Source organism: Cotesia typhae, unplaced genomic scaffold (genome assembly GCF_013202065.1).
Source record: "Cotesia typhae breed Kobodo isofemale line unplaced genomic scaffold, CoteBio_Ctyphae contig_44, whole genome shotgun sequence".
Classification (NCBI taxonomy): domain Eukaryota; kingdom Metazoa; phylum Arthropoda; class Insecta; order Hymenoptera; family Braconidae; genus Cotesia; species Cotesia typhae.
Genome location: NW_027423753.1, coordinates 1,457,603 through 1,472,981, shown reverse-complemented (window position 1 = coordinate 1,472,981; position 15,379 = coordinate 1,457,603). Strand labels below are relative to the sequence as shown.

The following is a 15,379-nucleotide window of genomic DNA, read 5'->3' as shown; positions in this document are numbered from 1 at the left end:
TATTGATGTTGTACTGGCATGGAAAGTGTTGGTAATAAAGGAAAACTACTTGTCGTTTATGACATTGAAGTTGACAGACATGATAAATTGTTTTTAGAATTTTTTAATAATTAAATTATTATAAAAAAAATTTAATTATTAAGTAATTAATTATAAAAAAATTTATTTTTCATAATAAAATTTATAACTTCACCAATTTGAATTTTGGCAGATTTTTTTTGCGCATGCGCGCTCTTTAAAATTATAAAAATAAAATTTTTATTAAATAAAATTTAAATTAAAAAACTTTTGTTATTTAATTACAATAAAATAACATTTTATTAATTTTGAGCTTATTATTTTTTATTTGTAAACTTTTAATTTCATTTTTATTTATTAAAAAGAACTAGGAAGAGAAAAACGCCAGCCAATCAGAGCGCGGGAAGCGCGCATGACGCCATTTTGAGTAGCGAGGAAGAACAAAGCGGTTCCTTCATTACTAACTCAGTTTTCTAACGGTTAAGACGTACTTCCGCACATCGCGTACCTATCTTGTTCTTAAATTGTTAGTTTCATTATTTTAATTCTTTAATAATTAAATAATTATCAGTAATAATTAAGTAAAATATAGTGAGTTATTATTTATTTAAAAGTGAGTTATAAGTTATTAGTTCAGTGTTCAGTGCTGCGGGTATTGTCAAGATGTCTTCCAGCTCAACGGTGACAAGTTGCCGAATCCCGTCAACTCATCTGGCATCGTCTGATAGAGAAATAGCAGTTAAGTGATGATTTTTAGCTGATAAAACACTTGGAGATTCAGAAAGTGTTTCACCTTTCTGCATATTATTTCTCTGCCAAGATTTGTTAATGTAAAAAATTTTTTTTTTTTTTATTAATCATCATGTTGGATTTTATTTAATTTATCAAAAGTAACAAAAATTATTTTTTACATTACAAAAATTAAGAGCCGACATTTAAAAATTGAAAAAATTATTACAAAAAAATAAAAACGAAATTTAAAAAAAAAATTTTTTTTTTCTAATTTAATTACAAAAAAAAAATTAAAAATGTTCGCTAACTTTAGCAATATTTTTACATTTTTTTGCCCGCGAAAATTTAATTTTATTTGACAAGATTTTTTTAATTAATTTCAAATAAAATTATAATTAAATATTTTTTGTGATCAGTGATTTGTGAAATTAATTTATTTATCAAGAAGAATATTTCAGCGTAAGTATTTTATTTTTTTATGTAATGGCTGCCATCAAGTTGAAAATTGGCACCGGAGTTCAGTTCAGTATTGGCGCGCGAAAATTCAAAATTTAAAATGTCACTTTTAGGCGCATTTTCATGAAACTTGTCGGTAACAAAGAAATTCATAAAAATACCATCTACTGATACATTTTAAACATATTTTGTCTATATATATACATTTTTATATTTATAAGCAGTTACATTCCCGCGAAAAAGATTGAGGTTATTGTTGGTTGTTAGATTTACAAATATACCTCAAAATAATTGGTTAAAAATTTTTATTGTATTAAAATAGATATTTAAATATTAAAATAATGAGTAATGCAATGAAATAGTGAGAAAAAAAATGTCTGAGCGTGCTTGTGCAAGTACCGAGAAGGAAAATAAAAATAAATTAATAAAGAAAAGTAAAATTGAAAAATTGAACAGTTCGTTAGACGAAAGTGTGATTGATAAGCTGTTGAACGAAGAAACTTCTGAAAACGTGAATAATAAACGAAAAAAACTTGATGACAGCTTTGATAGTTCTGATTCTGATTATTTGTGTTCACCAGAAATAAAAATTGGTTTGTTTTTGTAGTTTTTTCCAATATTTTTATTTAATTTAAAATTAATAAACAAATTTTATTTTTTAGGACCAGCGGTAAGGTATCAGTTGGACTCAAACAAGAAAAAGATAGTAAAAGTTTCGATGAAAAAGAATTTTTAGTTCATCAGCTAGCTGATTTATAATTTAATAATAATTAAAATGCCGCCGAAGAGACATTCATCGTATGTCAGCTCAGACGATGATTTGACTAATGCAAACGTCCGAGAAACCAGAAGCCGGAGTCGAAGCTTAGTCACAAAAAGTCCCTCAAAATCTAAAAAACTGGAAGATCCAAAAACTCCAAGAAAAGCAAGCATAATTGTCAAAATTCGCAGGTCAACGGAGCAAAGCCAGTACAAATGTGAGATCGCCAAGCGCAGAGCGTCGTTGAGAAACAATATAAACACTGCAAGGAGGTACCGAGATTCAGTAACTCCTGACAAAAGCACTCCCAAAAAGAAAGTCAGTCCGAAATACAAAACCAGGTCCGTTGTTACTTCAAGCGTCGCTGAAAGGCTTTCCAGCTTGAAAATCACCGAGGACAAAGAAAATGAGTCTGGTGATTCTGACGACAGTCTGAAGATGTTTGATCTGACATCAGCCCGGAAAAAAGACAGAGCTCGCTCGATTACCACCAACGAGATTCAAAAAGCTCTGGAAGAAATCGAGACACCGCGGCTTAGAGAATTGAGGACCCCGTCGAAAAAAGCCCCTGCTACTCCGAAGAGGCTGAAGAAAATCGCCGAAGAGTCGACGCCTCGCCGTAGCTCCAGGACTCTGTTGACTCCAAGGTCGGTCAAGACTCTGAATACTCAGAAGGGAGTGTCTAAAGCTCCAGCGACTCCCAAAGGAACGCCCAGGAGCTTGAAGTTCCTGACACCGTCCATGAAGTCCAGAAGCGCTGGACCCGCGAAACCTGTTACTGTCTTGGAGAAAGCTCGAGCACAATTGCATGTTTCGGCGGTTCCGAAGAGTTTGCCCTGCAGAGATCAAGAGTTTAATGATATTTTTGAGTTTTTAGAGAAGAAGATCAGCGATGGGAGCAGCGGGTGTATGTACATCAGTGGGGTCCCAGGTTAGGATGATTAGAATTAAATAAAAAATTTTAATAATATTTTTTATAGAAGAAAATTAAGAAATTAATTTAATATTTCTAAAATTAAATATTTAATTAAAGAAAAAATTATTTTATAAAATTTTAGGTACAGGAAAAACAGCTACAGTAAACGAAGTGATCCGGTGCCTCAGAAAACTAACTCACGACAACCGCCTTCCAGCATTCGAGTGCGTAGAAATAAACGGAATGAAACTTTCAGAACCTCGACAAGCCTACGTCCAAATCCAGAAGCAATTGACCGGTAAAACAACGCTCTGGGAAGAAGCCCAGAAGGCTCTAGACAAAAGATTCACCGGAAAAGACTCCAAGAGGTCGAAAGATTGCATCACGCTGCTGGTGATCGACGAGCTGGATGTCCTGTGTAACAAGAGACAGGATGTGGTCTACAACCTCCTGAATTGGCCTTCTCAGCCGACGGCGCAGTTGGTCGTGATTACGATCGCGAACACCATGGACCTTCCGGAGCGCGTGCTGATGAGTCGCGTCACCTCGCGATTGGGTCTAACGCGGCTGACCTTCCAGCCGTACAATTTCAAGCAGCTCCACGAGATCGTGATAACCAGGCTGAACGAATCCGACGCGTTCAAGAGCGACGCGATCCAGCTGGTCGCCAGGAAGGTAGCCGCCGTTTCTGGAGATGCCAGACGCGCGTTGGACATCTGCAGACGCGCGACTGAAATTGCCGAGCACCAGGATTCTAAAGTCGTCGGTATTTCGCACGTGAATGAAGCACTCACCGAGATGATTGCCAGTGTTAAAGTACGCGCTATCAAACAATGCTCGGAAATGGAACGTGTTTTTCTCCAGGCTGTTTGCGCCGAAATCACGCGTACTGGAGTTGAAGAAACAACTTTTATTAATGTTTATAAACAACTTGATGCTTTGTGCTCCTTTGAAGGTTGCTTTTTTTTTTTATTTATTTTTTTTTAGACTTTAGATTTATAAAATTATTGATGTGTGCTAATAGAATTGTTTTTATGCTTCAGGTGTTACCAGTCCTAATATAACTCAGACTCTGGGGATCTGTAACCGGCTGAGTGCCTTCAGATTGATTATTTGCGATGAGCCAAGGTGCGATATCCTCCAGAGAATCTTTCTCAATGTCTCTAGCGATGACGTCCATTACGCGCTTCAAGTTAATTAAATTAAAGTAAATTAACAAATTTACTAGATTTTTTGTGTTATGTTAAGTAACTAATTGATTTAAGATTAATTGACTGTATTTAGAATTGAGATTAAGTGATTATTACTTTATGATATTTATTTTTGTTTAATTAGTAAATAATTTTTTTTTGTAATGCCATTAATTGTTTATAATATTGACTGGTTTTGTACAAGTAATAAAATTTATTAATAAGACTACCCTAAATAATTTTTTTTATTAATATTTATGTTCATTAATTTTTTTGCAAAATTTTGATATATTTTTTTTTATACTGTGTAAATAATTACTATTTTAATTTACTCATTTTCCGCTTTATTAATAGTTTATGTGCGATGATGTAAATCGTTAATGACGTTCCGAAGCTCAGTCTATAAAAAGACTAACTTTGAACTTGTATTGTCATTAGCATTTGCATTTAAAACCACCGAAGGTTCTCGCAGATTTTTTAATTGCTAGTAAAAGTTAAATATTATTTATTAATAATAAATAATTTATCAAAAAAAAATTTTCATAGTAAATATAATTAAAAAAATGGAATGTGAGTTTGAAAAAAAAGTTTCAAAATTACACGAGGAAGGAAATTACGAAAAAATAATTGAATTGAGCGGTTCCGCGGAGTGCGATGAAGCGCAAAGGCTTATGTGGGTCTGGCCGACATTTAATGATTTGCAGTGGATTCGGGATTTATTAGATAATTTTAAGTATAAGAAAATTGTAAGTGTCGGTTGTGGGACTGGCCTTTTGGAATGGATTATTCAACAATATTTAAGTAAGTTAATTGCTCAGTAAGTACTAAGTAAAGCTAGTTATTATTTTTCACTAAAATATTCAATTAAAACTTTTGGCTTTTAATTTTATTTCGAACATTCAATTAAAAGTTTTACTGCTAATTATTTTACTTTTAAAATTTCTATTTCAATTTTTTAATTATTAAAAAATCTATTTTATTTCCAGATTGCGACGTAATTGGAATAGAAATTGACAAATCGTGGTGGCAAAGTAAATATTCACCGTCATTTTATTTAAACAAGATAATATTTACCTCGAAAAAGAGTCCTGTAAATATTTCCGCGGATTACGCGGTTTTATTTTGCTATTTCAATAACAGCGAAGCGTTCAAAAGCTACCTAACTGACTATTCGGGGCATTTGGTGGTGGTGATTGGTCCTGAGGAGGGCAAAAATCGGCACACGGACCCTCGGCCGTTTGACAAAAAATTCTCAAAGATGGGATGGAAATTGCACGCCTCAAAAAAACTTGACAATGGAATCGATTGCATCGCAGCCTACGTACGAAATTAAAATAAATAAAAGATCATAATAATAGGAAGAAGTAAATAGTTATCGAGCGAAAAAACTGTGACCAGTAACTAGTAACTAGTAACTAGTAACTAGTAACTAGTAACTAGTAACTAGAAAAGAAGCTGAGAAGTAAATCAAAGAGACTGTGATATGAGATAGGACAATATAAATGACGGACTCATTTGAGTTTTTAAATTTTTTTCAGCAAAACTTGTTGGGAAGTAACGGTTTCTTTGCTCAAAACTCATCTCAGTAACAAGAGTAAAGCACGCCGACGGGCGATGTTTGCAAATCATTAACCGTAAAGTCGAGAACATGCTGGCTCATAGTACCAACTATCACTATAAGTATCGCTATAACTACCTTCTACTGCCTTCTATTGCTGCACATATCAAGTACAAGTATAATCTTAACACACTTGGCTTAGTTTCAAGTTTTCAAGGCAGGAGATATTCATACACTGCCTTATTTTTTCTACCGCTAAGAAAAGCTCATGTATTATTCTACTATTATATTTCACAGTAGTTTTTTTACTTTTTCTATTTTTGGTTACATCTAAATCATCAAAAAGACAAGATTTCAACTATCATTAGACATTTTGGGCCTATAAAAAATTATTAGTGTTAAAATTGTATACATCTAGTTTGAATTCTTGTAATTAATTGTAATTTATCCGTAAAAAAATTTTTTTTAATGTCCAAATAATTTTTTTTTAATCAATTCCTAACAAGAGAGTTAAGTTTTAAAATACAGATTAATTTTAAAAATTTTCTAAAAAGCTCAGTTGACATTATCTTTTAGTTTAATCAACTAATAAACTAATTTTTGTTTGATATAAAATTCTAGTTGACATAAAAATTTATAAAAAAATTATACATAGCACATATGGTCATAAAAAAAATTTTTTTTTCGGTTACGATTAATAAAATTGTACGAAATTTTCCACAAACTTGTCATTTCTGTAATTGAAAAAAAAAAAAAAATTAAATTATGAAAAAAAAATATAATAAATAAAACTAAGAATACGTAATTTAGTTACTTCTTAACTAATAAAATCCCTTTTCCCAGAGGATGAGATAAAAATACAAAACTAATGAACCCTTGTTGGTTCGCACGAATTTCCTGATCCTGTTAACTGGATCATCCGTGTACGTATAATCCAAGATACCAAACTCCGAGGAAACCAAACTCTCATTCATAGTTATCAATAATATTATTATTTTTATTATTGTCATTCCTGTTCTATTATTTTAGGTATACATATGACGCTTAAATACAGTTATAAAGAGCGTGGATATCAAACCATTCGATTCGTAACGCTAGGTCACAATATTTACATATGCATATCAAATAGCCTTATTTGTATCGTATCGTCTTTTCTCGACATCGTATAATACCACCGTAAAATATGTATATCACTCGGTGGTTATCCCATAGGACTATTCTCATATTTCTCCCCACCACAGGTCAATATTCCTAATCACCGTTTTATATGCGACAAAGTACGCGATCAAAATAGTAAAAAATGACAGATGTGATATTTTTCTCACGGAAAAACAATTTTCATCACTCAATTTTTAAACTCTCAGATAATTCTTTCGGACTCGTTAAATCCAAAGCAAACCATCAAACGAAACGGAATTCACAAATGCGTGGGGAGGTGGGTTAAAAATCCATCTCTCGTTAAAAATACGTGGGTGCGTTTGGTAAATCACATAACTTGAGTATTGGTTCGCGTTTCAACCTCGGGTAATTTTTTAGGCATGAGCCATGGCACCGACGGTTTAAGGGCTCGTAGCCCGTGGTTATTTTTATGCCCCGTAATTACACGTGATTTTTGTAGCATCGTAGATGCGTTAAGTTTCGGACGAAGAACAAGACAACTCTTCTTTAAAATTAAAAAACTATATATAAATAGCAGTTTTTCCATTTCTTGCGGTTTTCCCACGACCTCTGATAACATGGTATCCTAAGGGCGTCTTTGAGCAACGCCTTCGGGGAATTTCGGCACTGCCGGAGGGGTACAAAGAATTCATATATAATATAGTTGAGTATAAATAAACTCTTTACCACCAATTTTGAGTTACTAGTTGTCAAAAATTAGTCAAGTTAGTCACGGAATGCTAAACTTGTTACGCTTGCGGTCACGAATCACCTATCCGAAAAATCTTCTGCCGAAAAACTAAAGACTTAATTGATTACTAAAATCGACATATCTTTTCTACCGTTCATAAGTATTCAGTATATATGTATACTAATAATAGATTGGCATCTATAATTATATTTCAAGAAGGAAGCACAGACGGAAGATTTTGTTTGTTGTTCTATTTGCCACGGGTTATGTAGAATTTGGCGTTTAGTTAACTTTGGGAAAAAATTTTTTTTCGATTTTTAAATGAAAGTTATCGATTGACATTTCATCATCGAAAAGAAAGTATTTTTAATTTGAGAATATTCTTGGTTCGGACAATAAAACTTGGTATTAATACATGCACTGATAAAAAAAAAAAAAAAAAAAAAAAATAAATTTGATTCAAGAGAAAATTTATTGAACAGAAAATTTTCAATAAATTCTGTTCTTCTGTAGCTAAAAACTGGAGATCGAAAGATTTGGAACTCAAAACAAGAATCGAGGATGACCCGGATAGAGAAGTTAGCGTGAAATTTCCTCGCGGCATTGTTCTCACAATTATCGTGATCTACGGGATTTTTAGGAACCTGGTAAGAACGAATGATGATGATGATGATGATGATGATGATGATGATGAGTAGACCAGAGTGAACACGAAAGCAAAACTCCTAAAAGTATATTTATCTCAATCTCTCATTCACTTTCTACTAAATGGATAGCTCTCACTCTTGGAGGAGCATGGAGTCTATAACTCTGGAGTTTGGTTTAGTTCTTCTTTCGGTTCTGGTTCTGGCTATGCTTTGTTTTAGTTATTTATTTTTTCGGCGAAACCCTTTATCTCGGTTCTGCCCACACAGCACAGGTCTTACTGAGGATAACATTGTGCCCGATACTTAAGACTAAAGAACAGAATAATTTTAAATGCACGAGAACCCAAAGAAGCATTTGCAGAAAGCTGAATTTCGAATTTTTAAATAATTATGGGAATAATAGTAGAAGGATCCACATCTATATTGTTTTCTCTCACGAGTAACTAGTAGTTACTATCTATCTATTTAACTATATTCGACTATTCCACTGTTTGGTTATTAAATTTCGCTAATGCATGGATTGAGTAATGGGTGAAGGATGAAGGATGAAGGGTCAGGGTTTGAATCGCTCTGAGAATGAGAGGGGATCAACAGACAACGCTCAAATTGGGGTTCTAATCCCGGACAAGCTCAACGATAGACATCGGTTGAGGATCCACTGTTTACCGATAGCATTTTAACCCTCGATTTGTCGTCAACAGCTTTTGAGGCCATTGGGAATTCACGGGTGACATCTCAGGTCCATTCGCATCGCCACTCTTTCATAGAGGATGTTTACGCTTTTTATAATTATTCTTCCCTGTTATTTTTTCATCATAATTATGGTCTGGTGGTCAATTTTTTACAGTAATTCTTAGTATTCGGTTAGTTTAGAATTTCGTACTTTTACTACTTCTTTTTTAAATAACAATTGAATATTATAACTTATGAAAATCCTTTTGAATATATGCAAAAACGTATTGTAATCGTTTAACGATTGAAATTCTCGATATTAGTGATGAAATTTTTCTGTTCTAACCAATAAAAAATCTACATTCATTTCTGCTGCTGAGTGGACTTCTTTTGATAATAATTGCGAATTTTGTATTAAAATAATTTGTTAAAATAAAATACATCTCTTTAATTTTATTTCGAAGATAAAAAGAGAGAGAGGATGCTTTCGATAATGTTTTTGGCAAAATGGTTCGTCGCGTGTAGTACACAGCAGAGAAAAGATCAAAGCCGTCAGTAGCACCTGTCCTAACTCTGGTAGTATTCAGACTCAGTAGATGTGTATACGTATACAGAGAGCTTGTTATCCAGGAAACGTATCACCAGATCCGAGGACTTTCATCTATGCATCTACATTGTACACACACACATCACGAAAAAAAACAACCGGATAATTTGAGACGTTCTTTGTACACTCTCATGCAGCTTTAGTTAGATTAAATACTAATTATCTTTATTGCCGTGGTGTAGTCTAGTTAATTTATTTCTCTTGCATCACATCACTTTCAGGTTGCGCTTTCGTTGAATCGAGGGAACGTGACCTGCAATTTAACAAAGTGACATTGTATTAGACTCACGTTTAACAAGGAGGGAGACACAGGAATAAAAAATATTTAGCAGTAAAGATGACGATCGTAGTTGAGATAGTTGGCTGAGATCGGTTTTAATGCACCTTGAGCCAAAACATAAGTCATCGACGTGAGCCTCGGGCCACCGGTACGAAGAACCCTAGAATTATCGCGAAACGTTATTGCCTAGACTCCATAGATCTTCAGTATAAAATGCTAGGCTGGCAGTCGCTCGTACTGAAGCGAGGGTGGATTGATCCGTTAAATGTCCCGAAATATTTGGTTTGTTTCGGCTTTTTTTGATTTTTGCTTGCGAAGCCTTCATCTTTACGAGTAAAAGAATCGGGACTTTCAAATTGAGGTGAGATAATAATCACAAGGAGTTTTCACTGGATTTATTAATCTTCCAGTTCTTATGGTAAAAAAAAATGAATTCAATGAAATAATAATTTAATCAGTTTTAATATTAATGCTTATTTGTATCAATTTTCTCGTACATCATTGTTCTGGAATTTCGGCGGTAATCTTTACCGTTGTAATGAATGGTATCGTTGAGTCGCGAAGAATTATTGCCAATCAATATAACTTTCTTAGAGCTGTTGTTGTTACCGCGTGTTACCGTAAAATATGTTTCGTCAAAATCCATGTTTTTAATTTCGTAATCATAGCCATTGTACGTAAATGTCTGCGTTCCATCTGCGAATTTCAAGTTATGCGATGTTATAGTATTGTTGGTAGACATAAACCATTTAAAACTAGATTGACGGTCTTTCTCCAAAAAGATTTGGATATTATTATCAATTTGTTTACAATGTATGGTGTCTGTAACCTGGTAATTCATTTTCAGGTCGTTTTCACACTTGAACAACAATGCGTTAGAATTTTCCTCGCTAGAGAATATGTATATAGCTTCTAACCCATCAAAAGTAAACATTCCAACTTCGGTGACCGTGTAAGAATTTCCTTTTTGTTCACTGCTGCAGATAGCGTCATTAGATCTTTTCCAAAACAAAACTTGATTGTCTTTTGTTAATTGTCCAACGTAATTTGTGCGAAAAGTTTTGTGTCCAATATTACTGTACACATGTTTTTCGAAAGTATTCATGGCAGTACGATGATAAAGGAGTAACCCAGTTTCATGTATGATATCATTGAAATCGTTATAATTACTATACTCCTCATGAGTTGTGTAAATTTTTCGTAAATTTAATATACTTGTGACAAATTTATTACATCTGAGTTCTCGGCCTTTTTGACAAAATGACAGTACACTCAATGGTATATTATGCATTGGAATTCGTAAGGAAAACATGAACTGTTGGGTTTTGAATATTCCGAATCCAATGGAAGGTATCAAATAGCAACCTATTTGGCCTTTTACATCTAACCAGTTAAACTTTAAGTTAATTTTACCGTAATTATCGTTTAAACCATGTAGTAATACTTCGATTGTAGGATGCATTATCGTTGTCACTATTCTGTTCACGGCTTTATAGAAATTACCGGGTATGTCAAGCACCGAGTATACTGAGGCGTATAAGTCGGGAAATTTCATTACATTGACGACTTTTTCAAGGTAAAAACTGTAATTGACGTAGGGAACATGTCTTTCAGAGTGTACAACAAAGGCTGATGAATCTTGTCGAATATGGTCGCTGAATGCGATACCATCAACGGAATTTATCTTGGAATTTAATTTAGATAGTTCAATGCTATTTATATCATAGATGTAATCATGATAATTGTTTATGTAATTAGACAATAATCGCGGTGTTGATAAATTAAGAATAGCACTGTATTCTTTCTCTGAACTGCCGCTTGTGAGTTCTGGAATGGGAATAGATGGAATCGTCGGAATCAGTTGAATTATTAATTGATGATACTTTAAATTGTCAGACTGGCTCGTTGAACACACAAGCATGTACATTGATAGAAATGTAGTCAATGAAATAATAGAATCTTCATTGAAATTTATGGTTTTGCTGGAACTCGTCACGTCCTTCACTTCTTGTACGATAAAGTTGACAAATTGGCGGTACTTCGGTGAATTGGAATCATTGTCGTTGATGGAACGGAGACTTTTAATGCCCAATCGACATAGATTTATGATTTTGAAGGGATCGGAGCTGGAACTTCTGTAGTACGGTGACATGTTTAAAGAAGAAATATATCTATTTATAGTTTGCTCTTCTTCAGAACTTAAACCGGGAGTAAAAGAACGTAAGCTACGCAGCTTTGCTTTTATATTCGATATTTTCTTCGAATCTGATGATGTTCCTTGTTGAAGCTTCGAATCAATTGAATTGTTCAGCCTTTTCAATACTTCAAGCCGTTCGTTTATATCACTATTGAGGCGAGTATATTCCTGACTTTTCCTTTTTATTTGCGAATTTATATGTTCCCGTGTTTCCATCTTATTAGTGAAAGACACGTCAATACGACGATATTCGTTCGTTAGATCTGATATTTGGGAAAGCAAGTCTTTAACTGTTTGCATTTTTTCCGATAAGTCGTCGTCGATGAGATCATGTTCAACGGTTTTTTTCTTAATTCTCAAATTTAGTTCATCAATAATTTTATTTTTTTCTGAAATTTGACCGTCAAGACGATTGTGTTCAATATTTTTCTCTTTAATCTGTACGTCTATAGTTCCAGTCGTTTGAATTTTTTCCGCTATAAGATCTCCAAGACGATGTAATTCTTGAGATTTTTCATTTATTTGAGAATCTAGATCATTCTTTTCCTGTATTTTTTCAGATGTTTCACGATCGACAAGATCACGTGATTCTTCCTTACGCTTAATTTCCGATACTAGCGCAGTCTTGCGATGTTCACACACCGATATATCGCGAAGAAGATCATCGCGTTCAGCAATTTTTTTCTCAATTTGGGAATCTACATCGTTTAGTGTCTGAGATTTCTTGAAAATCTGATTGTCAAGGATAGTACATTTCGCACTTTTCCTACTTATTGACGAGTCTAAATTATTACATGTTTCTTTCTTATTGCGAATAAGATCGTCAAGACGACTACATTCATTCGTAAGTACTGATATTTCGGAAAGCAAGTCTTTAATTGTTTGTATTTTTTCCGAAACGTCGAGTTCGAGAAGATTATGTTCATCAGTTTTTCTTTTAATTCTGGAATTGAGATCATCAATAGTTATAGTTTTTTCTGAAATTTGCACATCAAGAAGATTGTGTTCATTTTTTTTCTCCTTTATCTGTACGTCTATAGTTTTATTCGTTTGAATTTTTTCCGCTATTAGATCTATAAGGCGATCTAATTCCTGAGATTTTTCGTTCATATGAGAATCTAGATCTTCATCTTCTTGTATTTTCGCGGATATTTCACGATCAAGAAGATCTCGTTTCTTAGCTTTAGTATCAATTTGAGAATCTAGATCGCCATTGATTTCCGTTTTTTCTAAAATAAGACCGTCGAGACGATCGTGTTCATTTTTTTTCTCCTTTATCTGTACGTCTATAGTTTTATTCGTTTGAATTTTTTCCGCTATTAGATCTATAAGGCGATTTAATTCCTGAGATTTTTCGTTCATATGAGAATCTAGATCATCTTTTTGTATTTTCACGGATATTTCAGGATCAAGAAGATCTCGTTTCTTAGCTTTAGTATCAATTTGAGAATCTAGATCGCCATTGATTTCCGTTTTTTCTAAAATAAGACCGTCGAGACGATCGTGTTCATTTTGTTTCTCCTTTATCTGTACGTCTATAGTTTTATTCGTTTGAATTTTTTCCGCTATTAGATCTATAAGGCGATCTAATTCCTGAGATTTTTCGTTCATATGAGAATCTAGATCTTCATCTTTTTGTATTTTCGCGGATATTTCACGATCAAGAAGATCTCGTTTCTTAGCTTTAGTATCAATTTGAGAATCTAGATCGCCATTGATTTCCGTTTTTTCTAAAATAAGACCGTCGAGACGATCGTGTTCATTTTTTTTCTCCTTTATCTGTACGTCTATAGTTTTATTCGTTTGAATTTTTTCCGCTATTAGATCTGTAAGGCGATTTAATTCCTGAGATTTTTCGTTCATATGAGAATCTAGAACATCTTTTTGTATTTTCGCGGATATTTCAGGATCAAGAAGATCTCGTTTCTTAGCTTTAGTATCAATTTGAGAATCTAGATCGCTATTTATTTCCGTTTTTTCTAAAATTTTCACGTTAAGACGATCGTGTTCATTTTTTTTCTCCTTTATCTGTACGTCTATAATTTCAGTCGTTTGAATTTTTTCCGCTATTAGATCTATAAGGCGATCTAATTCCTGAGATTTTTCGTTCATATGAGAATCTAGATCTTCATCTTTTTGTATTTTCGCGGATATTTCACGATCAAGAAGATCTCGTTTCTTAGCTTTAGTATCAATTTGAGAATCTAGATCGCTATTTATTTCCGTTTTTTCTAAAATTTTCACGTTAAGACGATCGTGTTCATTTTTTTTCTCCTTTATCTGTACGTCTATAATTTCAGTCGTTTGAATTTTTTCCGCTATTAGATCTATAAGGCGATCTAATTCCTGAGATTTTTCGTTCATATGAGAATCTAGATCTTCATCTTTTTGTATTTTCGCGGATATTTCACGATCAAGAAGATCTCGTTTCTTAGCTTTAGTATCAATTTGAGAATCTAGATCGCTATTTATTTCCGTTTTTTCTAAAATTTTCACGTCAAGACGATCGTGTTCATTTTTTTTCTCCTTTATCTGTACGTCTATAATTTCAGTCGTTTGAATTTTTTCCGCTATTAGATCTATAAGGCGATCTAATTCCTGAGATTTTTCGTTCATATGAGAATCTAGATCTTCATTTTTTTGTATTTTCACGGATATTTCACGGTCAAGAAGATCTCGTTTCTCAGCTTTAGTTTTGATTTGAGAATCTAGAGCGTCATTAATTTCGATTTTTTCTGAAATTTGCCTGTCAAGTTTAGTAAATTCCTTTGTTTCTTCCTTTATTTGTACGTCTACCAGCTTACCCGTTCGTTTTTTTTCCGCTATTAGATTGTCGAGGCGAGTAGATTCATCAGTTTTTTCCTTTATTTCATAGTTTTTGTCCTTTATTTTGGAGATCAGAACTTTTAGTTGTTCTTCTTTCAAACTTATATCGTTCGTTAGATCTTCTAATTTTGTCTTTTCGGACGCTATTCCTTCCTGTAACTCAACAAGATTATCATCTTTCTCCAACGAGTTTTTTAATTTTTCAGGAGTCATTACTTGGTCATCAGGATCGTCGATTTCTTCCGTTTTTCGTGGCCATAAAAATATCATTAATATGACAACCACTACTAATAAAGTAAACCATAATTTACTATTGCACGATTTTCCTTCTACTTTATTTTGCATTTTTTACTTCCGTTTTATCGATAAATTCGTTATCTTCTATAATAATCTTCACATATATTCTTTAGTTACGACATTAATCGTGAAGCAATTAATATTTGTATCAATACCACTGTGGTAATTATTAACATGAGTCACAAAATATTTTTGCTCGATTAATCCTGAGACATTTACTATTAACAAATCCTTATCAAAAGAAGCTCTTATATTTAGTAGTACAATATATCATTTGACATTGGCAATTTCATATTGTCTTTTAAATACTCTAGCCATGCGAATTCTTTGATTATCAACTTGTGTTATATTTTATTTAAGAAAAGTCATTACAA

At 33.2% G+C, this 15,379-nt stretch overlaps 3 protein-coding genes across 4 annotated transcripts; 2 read left to right on the top strand and 1 right to left on the bottom strand.

The window, feature by feature from the left end:
* The first annotated feature begins 1,460 nt into the window (after window positions 1–1,460).
* On the top strand, window positions 1,461–4,305 carry Orc1 (origin recognition complex subunit 1). The gene is made up of 4 exons (XM_074244635.1): window positions 1,461–1,799; window positions 1,869–2,897; window positions 3,025–3,837; window positions 3,926–4,305. The coding sequence occupies exons 2-4, from the start codon at window positions 1,982–1,984 to the stop codon at window positions 4,081–4,083; spliced, it is 1,887 nt and encodes a 628-aa protein (XP_074100736.1). The 5' UTR covers window positions 1,461–1,799; window positions 1,869–1,981; the 3' UTR covers window positions 4,084–4,305.
* A 218-nt stretch (window positions 4,306–4,523) lies between these two features.
* Window positions 4,524–6,336, top strand: LOC141528664 (uncharacterized). 2 transcript variants are annotated; one of them, XR_012479420.1, is made up of 3 exons: window positions 4,524–4,873; window positions 5,059–5,534; window positions 5,611–6,336. XR_012479420.1 is itself a non-coding variant. In XM_074244826.1 (3 exons), exons 1-3 carry the CDS (start codon window positions 4,636–4,638, stop codon window positions 5,659–5,661), a joined length of 624 nt encoding a protein of 207 aa, XP_074100927.1. In that variant the 5' UTR covers window positions 4,524–4,635; the 3' UTR covers window positions 5,662–6,334. The 2 variants fall into 2 exon arrangements, 1 of the variants encoding a protein (XP_074100927.1); XM_074244826.1 differs by having other exon boundaries at window positions 5,059–5,393; window positions 5,611–6,334.
* A 3,775-nt stretch (window positions 6,337–10,111) lies between these two features.
* Window positions 10,112–15,072, bottom strand: LOC141528794 (uncharacterized). Its single transcript, XM_074245022.1, has one exon. The coding sequence runs from the start codon at window positions 15,051–15,053 to the stop codon at window positions 10,152–10,154; it is 4,902 nt and encodes a 1,633-aa protein (XP_074101123.1). The 5' UTR covers window positions 15,054–15,072; the 3' UTR covers window positions 10,112–10,151.
* Between the last annotated feature and the right edge of the window lie 307 nt (window positions 15,073–15,379).